Raw genomic sequence first — 23536 nt, 5'->3', positions numbered from 1 at the left:
ATTTTAACCCATAACCTGGTAATCAACTTTTTGCTGGGTATTTTTTATTTTTGTTCTGTTTTAGTTGTTATAACACCTTTTCAACGAGATAAGAAGTATATTGATTTTGACATTCCGTTCGGAACACATATGAAAATGTCGTACACACGGAATATTATTACATTCTTAGACGATCGTCGGTTTATTAAAAACACGTTAGGGACTAAACTATAGGGAGGTAAAAGGGTTAAATGAATATTCCCTATTGATGATTGGTATTAAAAATAGTCAATATCGGTCAATATTTGACCTTAGCTAGCATATATGTATGGCCCTAAATAGAAGTAAAGTTATATGTATATATTTCATATTAACAAATAGTCATCTAAACAATAACAATAATTAAAGTCTGCAATTACCACCACAGGCACTCACACATTGCACTCATCCTAACAAAAACAAACACTCAATTCGATTTATAATTAACCAACAAACACACACTTAATTTAAATTGACTCAAAAGTGTGTGTATATGTGTGCGTTTAAGTGGAAATCACACATCAAATATAAAACAAACACCCACAGCAGCACAGTAGTGCAAGTCGTAATAGTAACCAACCTATCACAACAACTCTAATGAAGGAAAACACATTCGTCGCTCACTCAAACAAAAATGCTAAAGAGATGACGACAACTATTGACAATATGCGCGCAATATGTATGTAAGTACTCATAAAGTACAATTGAAAAGAATAAGTAAATTAAGTACTATCTACTCATACAAAGTAGACTAAAGTAAAATACTCACTCACACTTAGGTATATGTATATGCTCGTCGACGTACTTATGAAAAATCAAACAACAACCACGCTATTGTATTTGCAATGAAAAAATTAAAAAATATAAAATAGACAGACAAAAAAATAAAAATAAAAACTCGTGTTGGTCGCGCGCAGTTAGTGGGTTTCTCGGTTTCTTGGTCTAGTGGTAATAGCAGCAACAATAACAACAAACACAATGGCAACAATAGCAACCAGCAGCAGCTACAACAACAATTATAGCAATAAAATTTACATGATGACGTTACTCATGCTCAGTTGAGATAGAGGCACGCTTTTTTCTTGTTTTTTGTTGTTGTTGGTTGGTTTCTTTAGTCTTTTGATTTGTTTGATTATTATATTGTATTTAATCATTCATTCATTCCATTCATTAAAATAACAGCTCGCTTTAATACTTTTAGTTGAGTGTATTAAATGTGCTGGAAGATTTTTTTTAATTTTGTTTTTGCTGTTTCTTCAAATTTAATGTTCAACGGCAATAATAAAATTAACAAAAAAAAAAAAAACAATAACAACAAAAATAAGCAACAACATGAAACATTTAACTGAACACCGGACACAGTTGAGTGGGTTGGGATTGGTATTCACTTAAGTCAAGATCAAAACGCCTTAGCAAAACAACCAACCAACCACTCACTCATTTTACTTAATTCATGATCATTCAATAATCTGGCAACATTTAGATCAGTAATGTTGACTGTTACAATATCACAAACATAATAAATTTGTTATTAGCTTTTCAAACAGGAAATTAAGAAATTTTAAATTACTACAGTTTAGTGAATAGTTTTTCGATCAAATTGTGTTATAGATCATATTAATAAATCACCAAATTTGAAACTTTTTTTTGTTTTCTTCTTAAAAATTTAAAGAAGACGACAATAATCCAAATTAGTCTTAGGATTACTGTATAAGAAACGAAACTCTTAAAGGGAAAAGAACTAGGTTGACTATTGAAGAGGTTATCTCATACATATGTATTATCAATGGCCAATTGCGAAAATCATTTTCGCTTTCTTCTTCTGATTTAGATTAAGTGATCATGGAATCATAAAGACTAGTAACGTGGTATTCCTGTTCTGGATTAGTTGAGCTCACTTGTAAGTACTTACTGATATGAACAATAAGTGATTTGGTGTTCACAATGTATTTTTAGTGTATACCTTTAGAGATCTTAAATGTTAAGTTATGAATAATTCAAAAATTGTTCATAAAGTTTTATTTTAAAGTTTTTAAGTATTTTGAGATATTCATTCAGCTAAACGCTTACAATTCTCCTTAAAAATATATACAATTTCAGAAGCAAATTATGATCCGAAAAATCAGATATTAAGATCAGTTAATTTAAAAAAAATTACATTTAAACCTAGATATATAAACCACCAAAATATAATAAACACGCTAAATTGATCACACCGTCAAGAGAACATATATAAATTTTAAATGCGATGAAATTATAGAAACGTATTTTGTTAGCAACATCCAACAATCCACCATCCATCCATCGATCGATTGTATTGTGTTGTTCAACGAAGTAACAACAATATTTGTGTGCGCCTCTGCATTGCGCACCAACACTCAGAGCAGAGTAGCTCAACACTCACACCGATCGCATGGCATCGCAACGATATAAAGAGCACACTGTATAGAAAATTGAGGCTATGATCGTTTTGGATACATTTACATTTGTTTGTACGTTTATTGGCTTCGGCTAAAAGTGGTTTGTTATTGTTGTTTGTTTGATATCAAAGTGCTCGATACAATCAGTTTTAATACATTTGGATTCAGTGCAAATTTGACAAACCTCGCTAACGGACGTGCTTTACGATACTTGGTCTCTACTAAATAAAACACATGCATGCCGGGAATTAAAAATTGTATGAAAAAAAATTATATTGAACGCATGCCGCCGTTTTGTTTTTGTTGTCATTGAGTAGTAGCAAAAAATAAATAAAAAGACGACAATAAATAAGATTCTTTTTGCTTCAATCTCCGTGTACAAGCAGAAATATACACACATTTAGTAGCCACACAAAAACTAAAAGGAATGAGCAGCAGCAACAGCATCAGTAGAATCGTTCGAATCATTTGTATGTGAGACGCGTAAGGTTGTTATTTTTAGATGCGATCGCTCGTCAACAAAAAAATCTTAAATCTTAGAGAAGATGAAATTATCAACAACAAAAACTACAAAAATAACAATTGAAATATAAATGTGATAAAACAGCAACAATAAAAAAGCATTTTTGTTTTTGGAAATAAAAACAAAAGAATTATGTATGGGAATATTTGAAACTAAAGAATACAATCACAATGATGATGATGAAGATTCGATGATGTTGAGTATAATGCGGAAAAAGTAATGCACTCATTTTTATGTAGTTAAAAAAAAAACAACAAAAAATTAATAATAAACCTTGTATAGTTGAGATTTCGATATATTTTACCTCTCAGTAAAAACCAACAAAATTTTAAAGAAAAAATCAGTTTGATGTGTCATCTTAAAAGTGAAATAAAAAATTTATAAAATTCTTAAATAAGACAAATTTTAGAAAGAAAAAAAAGAATTGCTCATATTAAACAAAAATAATTTAACAAAAGCAAACAAAAAATATTATTACAATTTAGCAGCAAAGTGAAATGAATAAAAAATATTGTATTTGGTGCCAAAGATAAATGCGACAAATTACCTGTAAAGTGTGAAATGTTTACAAGTTTTGGTTAAAAATATCCAGATTGTTTATCTAATTCAACATAAAATCTAAGCCAATTTAGGTTTTTCCTTTCACAGAAATTTATTTAGTAAAAAATTACTTGATATCAACCACGTTTTTCACAAATCTTATTGGAAGGATATACATCACGTTTTCCGGTTCATGAAAACTTAAGGTAAATATTGTAAAATAACAACAGCAACAACAACTGAAATTGAAAAATTGTTTATGCATGAACATTAAATATACTTAGGATTACACTAGAAAAATAAACACAAGATTTTAAAATGTGGTCGACAAGGAGCTTCAAAGGGCCAATTGGGAATTTCAAAAAAAAAAGTTATGTTAATGGTTTTAGTAAGCAACGATTATTTGAACCGAGCTCTATAGAATATTAAAGTTTGGTTTGTATATATAATAACAAATTACGATCTATTGGCAACAAATATACATATTGTGGGTAGAGCAAATTATTGAAAAATTTTAATGAAATTTGAGACCTAATACTGGAATTTCGGTCAATATATTAATGAAAAATAATTGCACAAAATTTTTAATTCCCTGACTACTTTCGAATCCTCCCAGATAAACTACTAGATTCCGGTGAAACCTAATAATAATAATGTATTCACTAAATTTTTATAATGCTTCGAATAGTGAAGGTTCAATTTTACTTAACTGTCCAATGCAAAAGTCTACCTAAACAGTTATAACTGTTGCTATATAAGAAGTGATTATGATAAGTTAAGATTTACTTTTTAAGCCTTTTTCTTATTATCAGAGTAAATTTTCTTTTAAAATTCTTATTTACCAGCTTGGGCGTGTTATATTTTTACAATAACCACAAAAAACAAATTTATAATTAAAATTTTTAGTTCAACTTCTTGAAGCATATAATACGCTACACAAAGTTATTTTAAGACTCCGTAAATAAAGAAAAAATTAAAAAAGTGAAAAAGTAATAAAATATAACTCTGACTTGTCAAAGGAGGGATGCATTTTTATCTTTCTGAAGTCATTATTATAATCGACTTTCGATTGAATTATTGATCAATTACTTTACTATCTTTAAGGACCTAAAAGCTGTTTAAGTACCCATATAATTTGTATAAAGGGTTTATATATTCCCAAAGAATTTCGCCTAATAATCAAATTATTTTCTTCAGTGTTCTTTAGTTAAATTGAAAAAAACTTTAAAAAATCAAATATACATATAGGTTTGTTTTTATATTGTTGTTGTGTGTGTTGTTTTTCTTTCTTGAAATTTTCCCATCTCATTAACGTGGCAAATAATAACAAAACTAACATACAAACACACACATGAATATTTATTCCAATAATAATTTCCAAAAATGTTTAATAAACGCCAAAAAATTTTATGATTGTGTATATGCCCCCATCTAACTTTTTTTAAAAGAATAAAGAAAAACAACAACAACGAAACAGCGACAAAACATTATGGAATTGAGAAAAAAGAAAACAACAACAATATTATTTAATACAAAAATACCATAAAAATAAAAAATTTATTTAAATTGAAAAAAAAAAACTTTGTTTACGACGAGTATAAAACTAAATTTAGAGAAACTAGTGCCAAGACCAAGGCGCAGATGAAAAAACAACCAACAAGACATTGCTGGAAGAGGTATGTAGTTGACGACGACTGGCAAAGAAAATGAAATGAGAAAAATAAACAATTTTCTTTAATTCTTGTGTGTGTGTTTTGTTTGGTAGTGTTTTTTTTACAAAATCTCTTGGAAAACTCGAAGTAAAAATGAATTCCTTTCTTACCACACATTTCTACACGTACATATGCATGTATGTATGTACGTATTTAGCTTAATGAAATAAAGAATAACAAACTGCTTCTGCTTCATTCTTCATCTTGAATTACATTTATGCATCATTATTGGAGTTCTGTGTATCGTTAAGCTTGAGACTTATTTTCCCCCGCTCACAAGTGTATAAAGAAATGTTCCTCATTTACTTGCACTTGAATTGTACTGAACTAAAGATTATGTGAGTGTATGAGCTTTATCTTGCATCTTTAAGGATAAACTTAGTTATGCATATATGAATGTATTTATGTAGGTTTATTGTTTCAAGAACAAATACATTATTCTTAAAAAATTCAAAGTGTTACACACATACACACACAATAAATACACAAGACGATAAGAAAGTTTTATATAAATTTCAATCATATTATAATGAAAATATAACGCTTAATAAAAGTAAATTGAGTAGAAAGTCAAATAATTACAATTTGCATTATCTTTTTCTACATATTTTCCAATAATAAACTAAATCAATTTAAATTGATCCTTTCCTTTTTTCAATGAGTGTGGATTATTTTTAAAGGACATTTGCTTCTTATTTTAAAATACCTAAAAGCCGTGATACACGGTTGTCAGATCTTACTACTTTGTCAGTAAAATGTTCAGAAAATGTCTAACAATTGTCTGAACTTACAATTTTTCTTTTGCAATGTTGTGAGAAAAAGCATTACCGAAAATATTGCAAGACAAAATTTGTAAGTTGACAGTATTATTAGACATTTTACTGCCAACGTTGTAAGATCTAACAACCGTGTATACATAGTCTAAGTCATTTAATAATGAAAAGTTACAATCTTGAAAAACTTAATATTTATTGCCATTATCGGTTGACTTTACGACTTACGAGCGATTTATTTTTTTTTCGCAATTTTTGAGATGGGGATCATCTGTATTCCTAATATTAATAAAAATTATCCTTTGTAACATAATAACAAAATTTTCACTCTAGAATATATTTGGGTCTGACCGTATAAACTAAATCAATAGGGCAACTCTAAGGCTCTTATTCATAAACATTTATCAAAATTTGTTCGAAAAACCTTTGATACATGTTTATGAAAAAGGCCCTAACCCATTAGGAAAGCTAAAGTCTGTTTAACATCAAAGACTCCTTAAAGTTTCTAACTATCATAAACACTTTTTATTAAAATATTCCCCACACTGTAAACGTTTAACTTAATAACCATTTATACATATATCACACTCTCTAACTGTCTTTGTTTAAAAATATATTTAAAAAAAAAAAACTTTTTTCCCCACAATATTTATTTATTTTAATTTTCAAAGTTTTTGAAAATTTCATCTTAAAACGAATGCATATTTAATTTACCCCTACACCACATGATGGCTGTTTGGTGTTTTAGAAATATTCCACTTCAATTTGAAAACTTTATTTTATTTTTAAATATTATTTGCATTGAGTCTGCATTGAATCTGCATTTTCATAAACTACCAAAACTACTAAATTTATAAACTCTTTTTTTTATATTTTTTATAACAATATATTATTTAAGATAAACTAAAGTTGGAAGAATGTTTGAACGTGTTAAGAACCTTTTTTTATATGAATGCAAATCTATGAATGGCAAAGAAAGAGGAATGGTTATTGTTTTGTAAAGAGTAAGTGTATTAGTAAATTGTACAATAGAACCGTGCATATGTATAGAGTAAAGCTAAGTAAATAGAATTTTGAGTACTTGTTGCTAATACGAGTATGTTTTGTGTATTACCAACAGTCAAACTTTATCCACATATACTCAATTACCAACATGTGAACTTGTAAATGAAACATTATTATATGAAGTATATATCAAGTCAGACAGACAGACAGAGTTAGTTAACCAGTAAAGCCGTAGCCTTCAATGCCTCCTCCGCTTATGCCATTTTTTTCTTTTTGAATTTCCGTTATTGTTAGTATATTTATGAATTAACTTTTTGTGTTATTTTGGCTTTTGTTGTTTTTTTTTTCTGTTTGTGTTAAAAGTGGCTACAAATTTGCACTTGCTCTTGCTTTAGCAAATTGCATGTGATTAAAACCAAGAAATACGCCACGCCGACAAAATGAAAATAAAAACTACAACAACATACCTACAACAATTTGCCAGTACCATAGAGTAAAACTAAATAGATTGCGTATAAAGATCCATGGGATTAGGATGATACCAAGAAACTTTTTATTTTGTTTTCAAAAGAAATATAAAAATTACTTCTTGACTATGACTTCTGAAGTAGTTACTTAGGACTCAAATAAAAAAAACATACCTCCTATGACAAGCCTTAAAATATACAGGTCTTTTTCAATATTTCTAAATAATAACAAATTCTACTTCTTTTTCGCTTCTTTGGAAGATCATTTTTTTGTTCGGTTATAAAAGAATAAAAGTTCTCAGCTATCTTAGCAAATGATTTTTTTTAATTTGTTACAATAATCTATTTAAGGGGACAGCCTAAAATATTTGCTCTCATATGCATGCACTTGCATATAAATTATTTATATTTTAAACGCAATAGACAACATTTTATATAGACATTTATACATACATATATTTTAATAATTGTAGGAAGAAGTGTAGCATGTATATTAGCAAACATCCGTACAATTTACATATGTATATGAACAAAATAAAGACAAAATTAACTTGAAAACAAAAACACAACTACACCTCAACAATATTGACACCCACCCCGGGAATACAATACCAAATGAAAAAAAATAAAATCCCCCAACAAAACATACAAACGGACGGGTAGACAAACTTAGTCTCATTAGTTATAGAACATTGATGTGTTTTTGATACCACGATACGAGAGGTGTTTTCTTTTTGGCATTTTCAACTTTTATTTCTACCAACCATTATTATCCCAGATATCGTGGAGCACACACTCCACACGAGCACACAAGCAAGAAAGTAAACAAGCTAGGAAGTCACTTAGGAAACTTAAAAGGAAGGAAATTGTGTATTTTTTTCATTTTAACTTTCTTCTTCGTTTTATTTTTTGCTTCTTCCCGGGCACAGGAAGTATTTTGGATTTTATCGTTCATTGTTTAATTTTTCGATAGAAATTGCGAAGAAATTTACACGAAACTTAATTTTGGTTGACGTTGACATGAATGTTAAAAACAAAAACAAACAAAATATTTAATAACAAGCCACAATAACGACTACATGCAAACATTGAACAATGATGTTGGTAACTTGTGTTTGTGTGCGAGTAAAGGCAGGTTCCTTTTAGATGTTGTCGAAATTTTTGAGAGACTGGAATGTAAATATCTAGTTGTGTGTAAAGTGGAACTATGTTTCTAGATATCTTTTTTATGGACTTTGATTGAATCCAAACATGAAAGCATTTTAATATAAAAAACTTAAGAACTCAGATAAATAAATCTAATTAATATATAGAAGGAAAGGAATCTCGAGCCAACCTCTCTTTAAGCCCATATTTTGACACTCAACAAGAGGGGTTTCATTAGGAAGGATGTATTTTGTTTCTGACTTTTCCCGAATAGAATAATTCGATCACGATTTAAAACGTCAGTATATGCCATCTTGGTAAGACATAAGATTTAAAAAAAATATTCAATTTTAATTCTATCCATATTTAATTGTGGTCACCCTTTACATAAAAAATGTTACTTACATTCAACTACCAAATTTCGAAGAAGGATAATATCTTTGTTTGATTTTAGTTTTTAAAGTTGTTGCCAACACTAATAGCAACACGGCTGTAATTTTCGAAAACCCAACATATTTAGTCGTTGTTGATAATTGAAAAGGAAATTTGTATTTTAGCGCATTTTGAATACTTTCTTAATCCTTACACGAATTCAGCCAAATGAGGAGGTTGTATGTAGTCAAGCGGAAGAGGTGGAACAAGATTATTTCGATCACAGGATATAGTAGTGGCGTGTTAAGGTAAACATACATATTAAGCTCTTTCGCCTGTTATCAGGTGTTGTGGAAATTTTTACAATGAATTGAATTCAAACGAGTCTAGTCTTTAATGTACATATCAATTTTAGGTTTTATTTTCAGCATTTCTATATGTTTTCAATATTTAGTTGTTGGTGTTGTAAGTGTTTCTGCAAAATTTTAACTACCAACTTTATCAACAACGTCAGGACAATGAATCATTCATTTGTACATAAAACAAGCATGCAATTTCATATTATTGCATACAAAATTTAATATGTATTTATATATGTATGTATGTTTGTGTAGGAAGTATGTGAGAGTGATTTTTCAAAAATACTACATACGATTCCGTATTTTGTTCATTCAAGTAATTTGGTATGAACATGTTGATTTGTAGGGAATCCATGAATGAGCCAGTATGTGTAGTTAGATATACATATGTATGCGTTATTTTTTGGAACATTTCATACAATACATGTGTAAATACGTATGTATGTATACGTGTTCAAATGTTTATCCTTATGACTATATACATACATATATTCATTTATGTATGTAATTGTATGTGTGTGGTAGGATTTCATTTCAACTCGACTTAATTGCATGGATATTATCTGACATGGAAAGTACTTTGCAGAATGGTTTTTAATTAAATTTATACTGCCAACAAAACAACAAAATAATAATGATCGTATGTATGTACCTATGTACGTATGAATATATGAATGAATGAATATATGAGTATATTTTATATAATTCTTGTACGAATACAACGAGTATCCTGAAATATTTATAATGAAATGAAAATAAAATTGATTGTAATTACTTGTAAAATGTACGTAGACATTTTAGGCATTATTAATTTAAGTGCTGTTTCTTTCAAGATATTCTATAATCGAAAAGGTACAACATATCAAGACAATGCTCTTATAGTTCATATTATATAACTTAGTGCCTTAAGGTAATTTTAAAATAAATTAATGAATGCAAAATGATTCTTATTTTACGCATTTACATGTAATATTATTTGTATGTATGTATGTATTTAAGTGTCTTGTATCACCTTGATTTAGTTGGAAATTACATACATGTACTTGCTACGTTTTGAACACACATAGAAATTTTGATTATTGTCACATGATTTGCTACTTTAGGATATTGTTAATCTCTTACGAATGTTAATGGCTTTGACATGGTTACTAACATTTTTATTTCGTACTTAAGAAATGTTCTGGATTTTAGTATTATTTTCAATGGCACGTGACATTTATATGCATATCACTTGAAATTTGTTTGTACTTTAAAGCATTATAAGAAAAATTATAAAATTTAGTTTAAAGGATTTTCAATTACAAAATAGAGTTTATTTTGCTTTATCAAACCTAATAATTTAAACTCATATATTCAACCGTTTGACAATCACTTCAACAACATCACTGTCCTCTTCAAATTTCTTTATAACTCCTAATAGCGAAGAATGACATTTATTAGTTATTCCGTAGTACATTACAGGTCGTAAAGTTTGTATAAACTTTTTATAACTATGCTATAAAATAATAAATGAATCTTAAATTATTTAATGATATTTCTAACTCAAAACTATTTGATTGAAGTACTAAAGAAGTAAATATTATCTTAAATACTTGACCTGACCCTTAAATATGTTTATAGATAGTTTTTTCATAAATAAACCTATAAATTTGATAGTTTTATATTGCAAAAGTTAACTTTAGTTCGTTGAGAAATTAGCAATATAAAATGTTAATGTAGTTTTTATTATTTTGCTATACTTTAAAGCAGCAGTCAACTCATTTTTTCTATATTAGTTATTTGTTTAAACGAAAAGTTTTTGTTTTTATTCAATAGTAATGTTTTTTTATTTATTTATAAAACTTTTACAATTTACCAAATTCTATTACTTTTTTGTCTCTTATTACTTCTTCTACTACTTTTTCTTTATCTTTAAAATTTTTTTTTGAGTTTGTAGCTGCGGAAAGCCAATAACACAATAAAGTGCATGGTTAACCTATATTTCGTTATTGTTGCCAATAATTTTTTTGTTCCTTATTTTAGTGATTTTTGCCAATAAGAATATAAGGAAGAAAAAATTATATTTAAACAAAATTTTAAGAGTTTTTCTTAAAACTTTACCACACACACTCGTGCTACTACAGCAAGTTGTATTGCTTTTTTTCCTTCATGTGTGGACCAAAAGGAACGACAGCAATCAACACACTATAATGTTCAAGTGTGGATTTATGTGAACGATATATTGTATCATATACGAGAGTACAACAAGAAAAATAACATTAACTATTTTAAAGTAAAAAACTCGTATGAATTTCTAAAGTTTCAAGTAACTTAAATCTTGCATTAAACTATTGCAAATAATGGCATTAAAATGTTAAACTTTTTCCATATATTTTGTTTTGTTTGCTTTTTTTCTGTACTGACGTCGTCATTGCCACTGCTACTGCTACTCACTATCAGTTTGTACTGCCACAACTGACATACTAAAAGCGTAAAAGCGTTTAAAGCATCCAACCAGAAAATATTTACAAAACAAAAAACAGCAATTTGGAAAAAATGCACAGTAAAAACTATGCTCTTTGGAGGATAATAAAGGGTCAGGCTAAGTTGAAACACTGAAAAGCTTTATACGTTTTAAGAAACCATTAGGCAGGAATTGAACTTGTTTCAGCACGGGGTCTTTCAGCTAAAGAAGCTAAAATCTTGTACTTCTGCATATAATTAAGCTTGTCTCCATGAATTTAATAGTTTTCAAAGCTTATTCACTTATTAAATGTTTTTACTGTTAATGATATGTATCTACCTGTTCTTACCTTAATATTATCAAAAGAAAAGAAGTGCGAAATAAAAGAATACAATAAAAAATCTTACTGCCACCATATCATTTTACCGAAAAACTTATTTGATTAAGTATCCACACTTTTATAAAATTTTAAATTTTAAGAATAATCTTGAACGAATGAAATTTTTTGAGCATAAACAGTGTAAATTAAAGTAATTTCGGTTCATTCAAAGACTTTATATTACGACCACTGTCTGATAAAGTGTTTATTTGTTCTTGTATAATATATAAGACAGAAATACTTAGTGGCATAGAGACCAAAAAAAAGCAAACCTATCGCAAATGTCTAAAAATGAAAAACTTTAAATTAACTTGAAGCTATAATAGGAAATATAACTTTCCTGTTAAGTGTCGTTTGACTGACAACAAATGTGACATACTAAAAAACAATTTATGAAAAAAAATCAAACAAACAAACATCCAACATAAAAAATATCTAGCAAATATTTACTTCAATCATATCGAAACAGAGATTCTTAAATGATTTCGACAAAGTGCAAACATAACATAAAAACGAACCATTATAATTTAACATGTTCTATTAGGGTCTTACCGGCGGAGCACAGTGGTTCAAACTCCAAATCTGCTTGGACATAATTTATGGATTTACAAAAGGCTATTTTTTTGTCTTCAAATAAGTGTTTTCATTAGGCTTCTATAGTTGAAACGAAAAGTCGCATTTTCATTTAGTTAAAAGTCGACTTTTCAACTTTCTTCATTTAATTTAAAGTCGACTTTTCGACTATAAGTATTTTATAAATAGTCGATTTTTCGACTTTTTCCGACTTTTCGATTTTTTTTCGACTTTTTTTGACTTTTTCTACTTTTCGACTTTTTTTTACTTTTTTCCAACTTTTCGATTTTTTCGACTATTTTTTGACATTTTTCGAGTTTTTCCGACTATTTTAGAGTTTTTGACTTTTTTTCCACTTTTTTAAAACTTTCGACTATTTTTGACTTGTTTCTACAATTTTCGACTTTTTCCAACTTTTCGATTTTTTCGACTTTTTGACTATTTTTCCGACTATTTTTTTACTTTTCTCGAGTTTTTCCAACTATTTTAGAGTTTTTGACTTTTTTTCACAATTTTAAAATTTTCGACTTTTTTTGACTTTTTTCGACTTATCGACCTTCTTCTACTTATCGACTTTCAGACTTTTCGACTTTTATTAACAAAGTCGACTTTTCGACTTTTTCCGAAAAAAATCGATTTTTTCGATTATTTGAAAGTCGATTTATAGAACTCTAGTTTTCATATTCCCTTATTTTTTCATTTATTGGCAAAGCTAGATTAAATATTTCTTTTATATTAACTGTTGATAGATTTTTATCCTGCTAGAACTTATATTGAACCCCAGTAATGGTTCTACATTCAGCAGATTCAGAATAACTTCTCAGATGAAGAACATATTTTTCAACTTCACCAATAAATTAAAAAAAAAATGTTTCGTAAAAAAATATTTTTTTGTAATGAATCATATTTTCATCCTAAATTTAATTTTGATCAAAAATCTTTTTAAACAGTTTAATTTTTTACCAGAAATTGCATTTCTAATAAAATTTCCATTTTTTTCTAAATAATATATATTTTATATCAATAGAAAAATTAAAAAAAAAATATAATATCAAAAAACTCAAAAAATTAATGCCCAAATACATAAATTTAAAAAAATCTGCGTAAAAAGCCAATAACCTAAATTGCAATTTAAGAAACACTGCTTAATCACAAGTACTGTATATGTGTAGTAAGTTGTAGTCGTAATTGTAAAGTCCAGTCCATAGAGCGTCAGAAGAATCACATGTAACTAGTAACATATTATATGCCATCTTTGGCATAAGTAAGTCAAGGATACTTATCACCACCACAATAACTGCCAACTAAGTATAACTATGGTTGGCTACTTTACCAATAAGTATACTTAACAAAAATAAGTATCAAAAACAACAACAACAAAAACGCATGTTGAGATTTTCAAGTAAAACATTAAATGCCTTTAAAAAAATGTCTTACAAATCACAAAAATTGAATACTTTTTTTATACAACTTAATGAAAGCTTAAATAGAAACTTGCAATCAACCACCACAAGTAATACAAAGGTTAACACAATAAATGACCACCATACTGCACAATTATGGTGTACTGCTTAAAGTGATCAAGTAGCCAGTCGTCGTCAGTCAGCACCCCCAAACTAGAATTGACCAAAAACAATGTCATCCATATTTTGTTATTTATTTTGAAATGTTATTGGAAATACCATCATATTTAATAAGAAAAGCCAGTTGTAATCTATACGTTTAGTTAAGAGTCTCTAAACAGCTGTATTAAATATTATTTGGTTTTTACAACAACAATAAGAAATAATATTGATTACAACAAAAGACCCCCAGAAAACTATATATATTTTTTTCTAATATAAAATATATCCAGCTAATTACAACGTATTAAAGTGCCGTGAGAAAACTTCAAAAAATAAAAACGAAAACATGAAGAAAAACAATTTTATCCATTGAAAATGAAACCAAAATGAAAACACTAATCAATTGATACTTTTAGTTAGTGGCTGTTTGTATTTTATTGCGATTGTATATTATATTTTTGGTTTCGTTTTTCACCTTTTAAGGACTTGAATTATTAATAATAAATTTATTTTTTCGCTGTTTTTTAACAAAAAAACATGTCATTTTATGATTTTATATTTGTGATAAGTTTGTTCAAAAATAAAAAAAAAAAAGAATTTTATATTTTTAAAATTAAAAACATTTAATAAGTAGATAATGAAATAGCCAACATTTTTAACAATTGAGAGCGAATTTTTTTGAAGTACAAAAAAAAAGATTAGTAATTAAAAGTTTCAAGTTGAAATAAATACTTAAAGTGTAAATTAGCAAAATCTGAAAGTAAAATTTCAATCACAGCGCCAGGCACAAATGGTAAATGGTCTTAAATGTAGTAAATTTTGAAGGTAATTCAAAATGTTTCTAACACTTGAAATGTTTTGACAATATTTGTTAATCTCTAATATGACATTCTATTTAATATTAATGAGAATTCTAACATTGACTTAAAATTAATATTCTTACTCCTCCTCAAGCCTTAAAAAAATAATAACGACAAATTAGAAGATGACGAATGACTCAGAATGAGTTCATAAATAAAATAATATTTTAAATCCTAACAAAGACAACATTTTTTTTACTGTTTCGGTGACGAAATGCATATATTTATTTTAAATATTGCAAACAAAATATTTGCATTTATTTTAATAAGCGGTTTATAATTAAATAATTTTTAAAAATTGATTAATAATTTGAATGTTTTCGTTATTTAGTGAAGATTGAAAACCATCAATTAGCTTTTTAACAAAAGAAGTTGATATCGATTATTTACTTTTTATAATTATCACCCTCAGAACTAGTTCTATGACAGCTTTAACAATTAGATGTTCATTTTAGAAAGGTTTTTATAAAAGATTTTAAACAAACTCTATTATTTAACAATGTTTGATATCGAAACTGGAGTTAAAACAAATATGATGTTCAAAGCAGTAGCTTAGATCTATCCAACTATAAGATTCTGACATAACCTAACCTCTTCCATGATTCTTCTTTGTTTACTATTCCTTTCTTAATATCATTCTTTGATTAAACACTTCACTATTAATAGTAGTGTCTTCAATGACACTTAGAAAAGCTACAAAGCTAAACAAAAAAAAGCAAATGAAGAGTAAAAGCAATTGCAAACTGTGCAACAATTTCAATTTCAAGCAAACAACAAAACTATTAAAGAACTTTTTAAATTAACTTTTACTTTTTTCAGATTTTTTATTTAATTTAAAGAAAGTCACTCGCGCTGCTACCGCGTTTTTTATTTATTAAGATTTATATGATTTTAACTTGATTTCAAAACATTTGTTTAACCAAAAACATAATTAAATGGACTGTCAGAAATGCTTGTCCACAATATGTCATACAATAATACCTTGTACATTAATTTGTAAGCCAGTCAGTCAGTTATCTATAAACAACACACCTCATCCCTTCTTTACTCTACAACTTGAAATAAAACTGTCATTTGATGATTTGCCATCATGTATGCGTACACACAAAATTGTTTGCCTTTTGGCTTTGCCAACAATAGCAACAAAAAATATACATGTTTAATAGTCAGCCACTGTCTCCTCATGCCGCCCTTGCTCGTAATAAGTCAATCATTTGATGATTGGCCATCATATGCAGAACACAAAAATTGTCTCCCATTTCTAACATTTTAAATAGAACCTATTTGGTCACATGTACAAATAAACTTGTACAAAGTGACATATAGTCATACTGCCCTAAATTACGCCAAAGTTTGTGGCAGTGTAATCAACCCGTAGGCTTCGCAAGTACAAAATACAACAAAAGAACTGAGCAGATTTTTGTCCATTTGATAATTGTATATTTAATTAATTTTGCTTGTTAATTGTGTTGCTAGATTTTTATTTTATGCATTTATTAAAACTTTTTAATTCAATTTTTCACTTTAAATATTTAAATTAACGAAAAATTTTCCAAATTATTAAATTTTTCTCTTCTATGTTCGTCACAAGAGATGGTAGATGCCAGATGATCGTTTTAAGTGCAAATATTTAGAATTTTTAGCAAAGATCTAAACCGGAATTCGTTAATTAGTTTTAGTAAGAAGGTTTTAAGAAGGAAAGTGATAACTATTGAAATTACGAAGCCATAAGAACAGGAAATTAATTAAGTAAACTAACCATAACTTGTTAACTGCCAAATCTATTTTTAGCCAGAAACTCAACATAAGTTTATGGATCCATTATCACTTATGTACATTATTTAATTTCTTAGTTAGACCATAACAAGCACGTTATTAATAAACATTTAATTAGAAAATTAATGTATAGTTCAATTTCAAATTTAATTAGAAAAATTATAAAATATATATTTATTTAACAAAAATAAATAAAAAGCAATCAAGAAAAACTCACCTTAATTCCAAACTTCAAATATGCTGATTGTTGTTTAACTTATTTGCTCTTCTTTTCTCAACTTTTTTTCTTCATTAAACACTTCACTATTTCGCTATTAATAAAAGTGTCTTTTCAATGACACTAACAAAAGCAACAAAAAAACAAAACAAACTGACAAGATAAAAGAAGCAATTGCAAAACAAACAAACAACTAAAGACTTTAATAAAGGAAATGCTTCTTTTTGCTTATTTTATTTTTTTAATTTTTTCTTTTAACACAAAAACAACAAAACTACATATATTGGAAAACTTTTTAAGCTCCTTGCTATATTTTTATTTTTTTCTTTAGATTTTAATTTTTATATATACATTTTTTCTTAATTTTTATTTAATTTAAATTTTATTAGCACACGCGCTGCGATCACGATTTTTATTAAAATTTAACTTAATTTATTAAAACCATAATTACAAAAACTGCCAAAAATTGCTTGCCCTATAAATCGTACTGTCATTTTAACATACAAACATGCACACATCTAAACATTTCTATACAAAAGACTTGTTTTTACTTATATGTATCCTTATACCACCTCACTCACTCCCTTGCTAGTAATATGTCAATGATTCCGTGTTTTGCTCTCATTTCTGTTAACTCACTAAATCATTTGTCTATTGTTTTTGTATAAATAAAACCAACAACAATATGCTCATAAATGTCATTCTCTCCTAACACCCTTTGATTCACCAACAATCATATGAATGGATATACACAAAACCTATTTCCTTTCTACTTTGACAGCAAAAACAACAACAACATAAATATTCTTTAAGTAGAACAATTCTACACGCATGCACATAAGCATTGAAAAAACAGCACTCACCATCTCACGTAATGACGGACGCACAGTCGCACTGACTAACCCACTAACCATATAGCTAAACAGACAGACTGCCACATTAGCGTGTTGTTTTAACAACAACAACTTTAAAGATTCTGGGAGCACATAATACAAAAAACAGCAAAAACACACACGAACACTTACACTATCGTATTAATGACTTCTTCTCATACAACCCTTTGGTTAACCAAAAATCATACATACATACATACATACATACATACATACATACATACATACATACATACATACATACATATATATTCACAAAAACTATCTGCCCTTTTACTTTGCCAACAACAGCAACAACATATATATTCTCTATGTAGAACAATTCTGTACGCATGTATATAAGCATTGAACAAACGGCACTCACCATCTCACCTAGTGACAGACTGCCACATTTGCGTGGCTGTGTTAACAACAACAACACTAATACTTTTGAGCCTCCGGAGCACCTTCGCTAATACGAAAACAACAAAAGCACATACGAACATTTAGGACTCCATTAAAATTTTCACACAATTATTTGGCAGAATTTTTTAATATGTTAATAAAACATTTAATTTCATATTTTCACAAAATATTTTTCCTTAACTATATTACCAACACTTTATTTAATATGTTTATGCACTTTTTAATTTAATTTAACACTTGTAATTAGTAATTTCAATAAACTTACGAAAATTTCACGGATTTATTAAACTTTTACTTTTAATAGACGACGGCAACTGAGTAGTGTGAAAATACATAGATGAAGATGAGATGACATATAAATAGAGTTGCCAGGTTGTAATTAATAAATGTAACGGTTACTTTTGAATATTATGAGTGTAGTGTAAAAGGGAATTGGTAGATGAATACATTGGAAAGAATACTTTTTTTAAATTAGGAAATTTGCTATATAAAGGATTTAAAGGAGATTTTATTAAAATTTAATTGATTATTTTATTAATATTAAATAATTTAGAAAATATTAATTTACAATATTAATTTGTCAAATCTTAACCGATTTTAGGTTTCTCAACGATTATGAAAGTATAAGCTGTGATATATATGTTATTTAAATAACGTAAGAATTGAGGGGTTTGTTTTGTTCCAAAATAGTCTATAACTCGACTATGGAAAAAGTCGCAAAGTCGACTTTGTAAATAAAAGTCGAAAAAAGTCGCAATGTCGACTTTGTAAATAAAAGTAGAAAAAAGTAAAAAATTAGACCATTTTTTTAAAAAAGTGAAAAAAATCAAAAACTCTAAAATAGTCGGAAAACCCGAAAAAGTAAAAAAATAGTCGAAAATAGTGAAAAAGTCGGAAAAAGTCGACTATTTACAAAATACAAAATTCTAAAAGTGGACTTTTAACGGAATGAAAAAAAGTCGAAAAGTCAAAAAATTGACTTTGCATAAAATGCAAAAAGTCGAAAAGTCCACTTTTCGTTTCAACCATAGAACCCTAATTATTTGCTAAATTAAAAAAATCTTTTTTTATCAAAAATATTTTTTATATTTATAAAATTTAATCGGCAACGTCTTTATTTAAATAATTACATATTTTAAATTGTTATATGTTTTCTTATCGTTTTACAAGTATGATTAAGTATGGATATTTATAAAAAAAATTGATTTATATGGTATAACAATTACGTGACTAGTAATTTAAATAAAAAATAAATAAAACATTGAACTCTTATTATAAAGTGTAAACAAAATTTCGTTTTCTTTAAATTTTTTTTATATAAAAAAAATTAAACGACATAGAAATAATTGAGTCATAGGTTATAAGTCTTATGAAAAACAATGCCAGTATTTATAATTTGATTTTGTTAATTTTAATTTTTTATAGATTAACTTATTGTTGTAGTTTTGTTTAATATTTACTAATTTCAAATGTCGTCGATGCCATCAAAACATCAATTAAAAACTTTTAATTAATTTATAAGCGCACCCTAAATTATATTAATATTAAACTAATACAAATATTTCCGGTGTTATGACAAAGTTATATTCGGCTTCTCTAAATATTACTTTTTTTATGTTTACTTTTTGTATGATTCTTCTTTCTCCCTTTCAATATTCATCATATATCAACATAAATTTCAAGCTTCATTAATCATGGTTTAAATTTGAAACAAAACAAACAATAAACATTTCTAAACATGGTTAGTTAATTTTGTTTTTAGTATTTTTTTTATTGTTAATGTATACATATACAACGAATATTTAAATTTGTTTGAATCAACAGGGGAAATTGTAATGTGGGCAGAGGAAGATATTTTAATCAAATAAAAAATAAATTTGTTTGAAAAGATTAGTAAAAATGTTTTTGTAGTAATCTAGTAAAATAAAATAAAAAGTTATGCTAAATAAGATTAAAGAAAAATACATTAATCGCAAAGATCTTAATTAGTTTATAATAAATTAATTAACAAAGAGTTGCATTTAAATAACCCGTTTACTGTGTAATTCTTAAGAGATGGCAATATTGTAATTTTGACATGACATTGATCTAGGAACAGGAAATTTGCACTTGTATTGGTTAAGTTTGAAATGCACTGGAAAATTATTACTATAGAGGTTCTAAAACTTTTTAAAGAGCAAACATTTCAATTTGATATGGCAATGACCTTAGAAGTAGCTAGTTGTTATTTTTGCAGCATAAGTTTAATGAAAAATGGAAAATTATGATCAAAAAGGAAATTTCGCAAAAAAAAATTATTTACTAAATTACTTTTTTTTATAATTTATATTTCATGACAATATGTTGCAAACTAAATAACAAACTGACAACACCCTCTACCTTTACGGAAGGAGTGTAAACAAAATATACAATCTTACCTAAGTATTTCGAATATAACCCTCTCTAAATAATGTTCTAAAGACAAACACAGATGATCATGTGTGGCTTTGGAAGAGATTGGAGAGCGCCAATGGTAGAAGTAGTAGGTGTGAATAGATGTCTGACAACATTTGTATGCATTCAATCATTTAAACATTCATTCGTTTACGTTTCGTTTAATACAGACTTTAAGTATTCAGAGATTTTTATGTAAATATTACTGAGACAAAAGTACAAAAAAAATATTGAACCAATTTGCACACCCACGTTGTGTTTTTTTTTTTCATAACTGAATTTTTATTTTCGTACCTGTATCAGTTTATTTTTATTGTTTTTTGTGTTTTATTATTCAAAGTGTTTTTTAATGCAATTGTCATAAATTAAATATTAAGAATTTGATTTAAATCGTTTGATATAAATATGATTATTAAAAATATAAATCAATTATTTTTATTTATTCACAGAGAGAACCCTCGAAATTGATTAAATGGCCAATATGGATAGTGAAAAGTATTCATTGCGTCAGAGACAGAAACGTAAGCACATCTTGACTAATAGCAGTTTGGATTCCCAGGGCTATGCCAGTGATAATTCAACTGAGTCCCTTAATAACTCGAGAGACAGTACCCAATATTGTCGAGCCAACAAGAATGCACAGGCGACAAATGGTGCATTGACGGGTGGTAAATCAAAAACAAAAGCGGCTCCTTTAAGCAAATATCGACGAAAGACGGCTAATGCTAGAGAAAGAACGCGCATGCGTGAAATAAATACTGCATTTGAGACTTTAAGAACTTGTGTTCCACCCTGTATAACTAATGAAGATGCCGGTTGTACTAACGAGAAACTAACCAAAATTACCACTTTACGTCTGGCTATGAAATATATTGGACTTTTAACCGAGGCTTTAGAAAATCCCAACGAGGCTGATTATGATTTACTGTACGAATGTACTCAACCCAGAGTTAGAGAAATGTCAATAACTGAGGAAAATTTGGAACCTGTAGTAAAGGAAACAAAAGAAAAGTCCTCAAAATCGAATAAAAATAACAAAAATACTAAAACTACAAAACCTGCAAACAACTCACGCAAATCTTCCACGTCTTCTACACCAAAAAGATCGGCGAAAAAACAAAAAATAACTAGTACTGAAAATGCATGTCAAACCTCACCCATTCCCAATAATTATCAAGAATCTCCTGCTTCAAATGCTTCATCGGCCTATGCGTCACTCTCTTCCGCCTCCGAATCTTCGGCCTCGCCAATTTCGAATTCTTCATATATGTTTGAGCAAAACGTAGCCAACCAACACTTTACCTATAGCCATCCACAACACCACAATTCCATGTCAGATTTAAGTAATTTAATGCTCGAATCTGATGGAGAGTCTCTTAATCTTTCCGAACGCTGTCTTAGCCCTCTACAGACCACGAAAAATACCAGCAATACCCGCAACGAACCCTACGAATGCTCACCTACCGAAATGCAAACTTTGGAAAATCCTTTAGAATTGAGTTTACGTTTAATGGAACCTGCTGCTGATGCATTAAGTTTGTCCGTAGATCCCATTATACCACCTTCCTCCTGCATCAGTCCTCTAATGAATCTAGAGCCATTTAATGCTTTTGATTTATTTCACACCGAATTTAACGAACAATCCGCTTTGGATCTATTTCTAACGTGACTTTTAAAAATTCTCCATATTGTTTTAAGTGTAAATTTTAAGAAAATTATTTTAAGATTTTTGATCAATTTTTAATTTAAAACAATTTGAATTGTACGTTAACCTCCCCAAAAGTTTAGATAATAGTTTGCTTTCCATTTAAGAAAAAGCTTTTCTTTTTATTAAATTTGTTTTTGTTTTTAATAATAATTATTTTAACGTATTGCTTAAAAAGTATGTATGTATGTAATTATCGAATAATTTGTTAATTAACTTTTAGCCTCTTGTTTCTTTCTTGCTATAAATTAATTTAAATTAGTATTTTTTTGTTTTAAGTGTATAGTTTTTACCTCACATTAGTTTGAACTTCCATATTTTATTATTTTCATCGTTTTATATATTGTTTAAAAGTTTATTTATGTTTTTATTTGTCTATTAAGTTAAACGTGTTACGAATTCTCATTTAGTTTATGTTAAAAATGTTTTAAATGAGTTTAAACTTTTTTTCTTTATTTTTCGATTTTAATTTATTCATAATTATAATTAAAATAAATCCACTAACATTTGAAATTATTTGCAAATTTATTTTTTATATTATTTGATAAATTCTATGAAGTAATATAAAAAATAATTATGCAAAAATAATACATATTTAATAAATGAAAGTTTTTTTGTATAGAAAACTTTTGAAAACTGAATTCTCTTGTGTCATAAAACAAATCTCGTTTATATTTTAAGTAAATCTCTTAGATCTTTAGACTGTATCTAAAAATTATTCAGATAATTAGTTTTAATCTTTTTTTTATATATGTATATCTGTAAAAAAATGAAATAAATTTTTAAAAGCTACTTACACCTGCAATATCATTCTTTTCTAAAATTTTCTTTAATAAATTGTTAAAAATAAATTTTTTTTATTGAAATAAAAAAAATAAAATTATATATTTTTTATGTTAAAAATTTAATTAAAAGTCTTTTATTCATTTTAAAATATTAATTAAAGATCTTA

The 23536-nt window shown here is 27.5% G+C and overlaps 1 protein-coding gene across 1 annotated transcript; it reads left to right on the top strand.

The window, feature by feature from the left end:
- Nucleotides 1-2519: 2519 nt before the first annotated feature.
- LOC111690251 (helix-loop-helix protein delilah) lies at nucleotides 2520-23077 on the top strand. Its single transcript, XM_023452703.2, has 2 exons — nucleotides 2520-3707; nucleotides 21329-23077. Exon 2 carries the CDS (start codon nucleotides 21352-21354, stop codon nucleotides 22546-22548), a length of 1197 nt encoding a protein of 398 aa, XP_023308471.2. The 5' UTR covers nucleotides 2520-3707; nucleotides 21329-21351; the 3' UTR covers nucleotides 22549-23077.
- The last annotated feature ends 459 nt before the right edge of the window (nucleotides 23078-23536 follow it).

The sequence above is a fragment of the Lucilia cuprina genome, chromosome 4 (genome assembly GCF_022045245.1).
Source record: "Lucilia cuprina isolate Lc7/37 chromosome 4, ASM2204524v1, whole genome shotgun sequence".
Taxonomy (NCBI): Eukaryota; Metazoa; Arthropoda; class Insecta; order Diptera; family Calliphoridae; genus Lucilia; species Lucilia cuprina.
The sequence above is the reverse complement of the archived record's forward strand: the minus strand, read 5'-3'. Positions and strand labels throughout refer to the sequence as shown.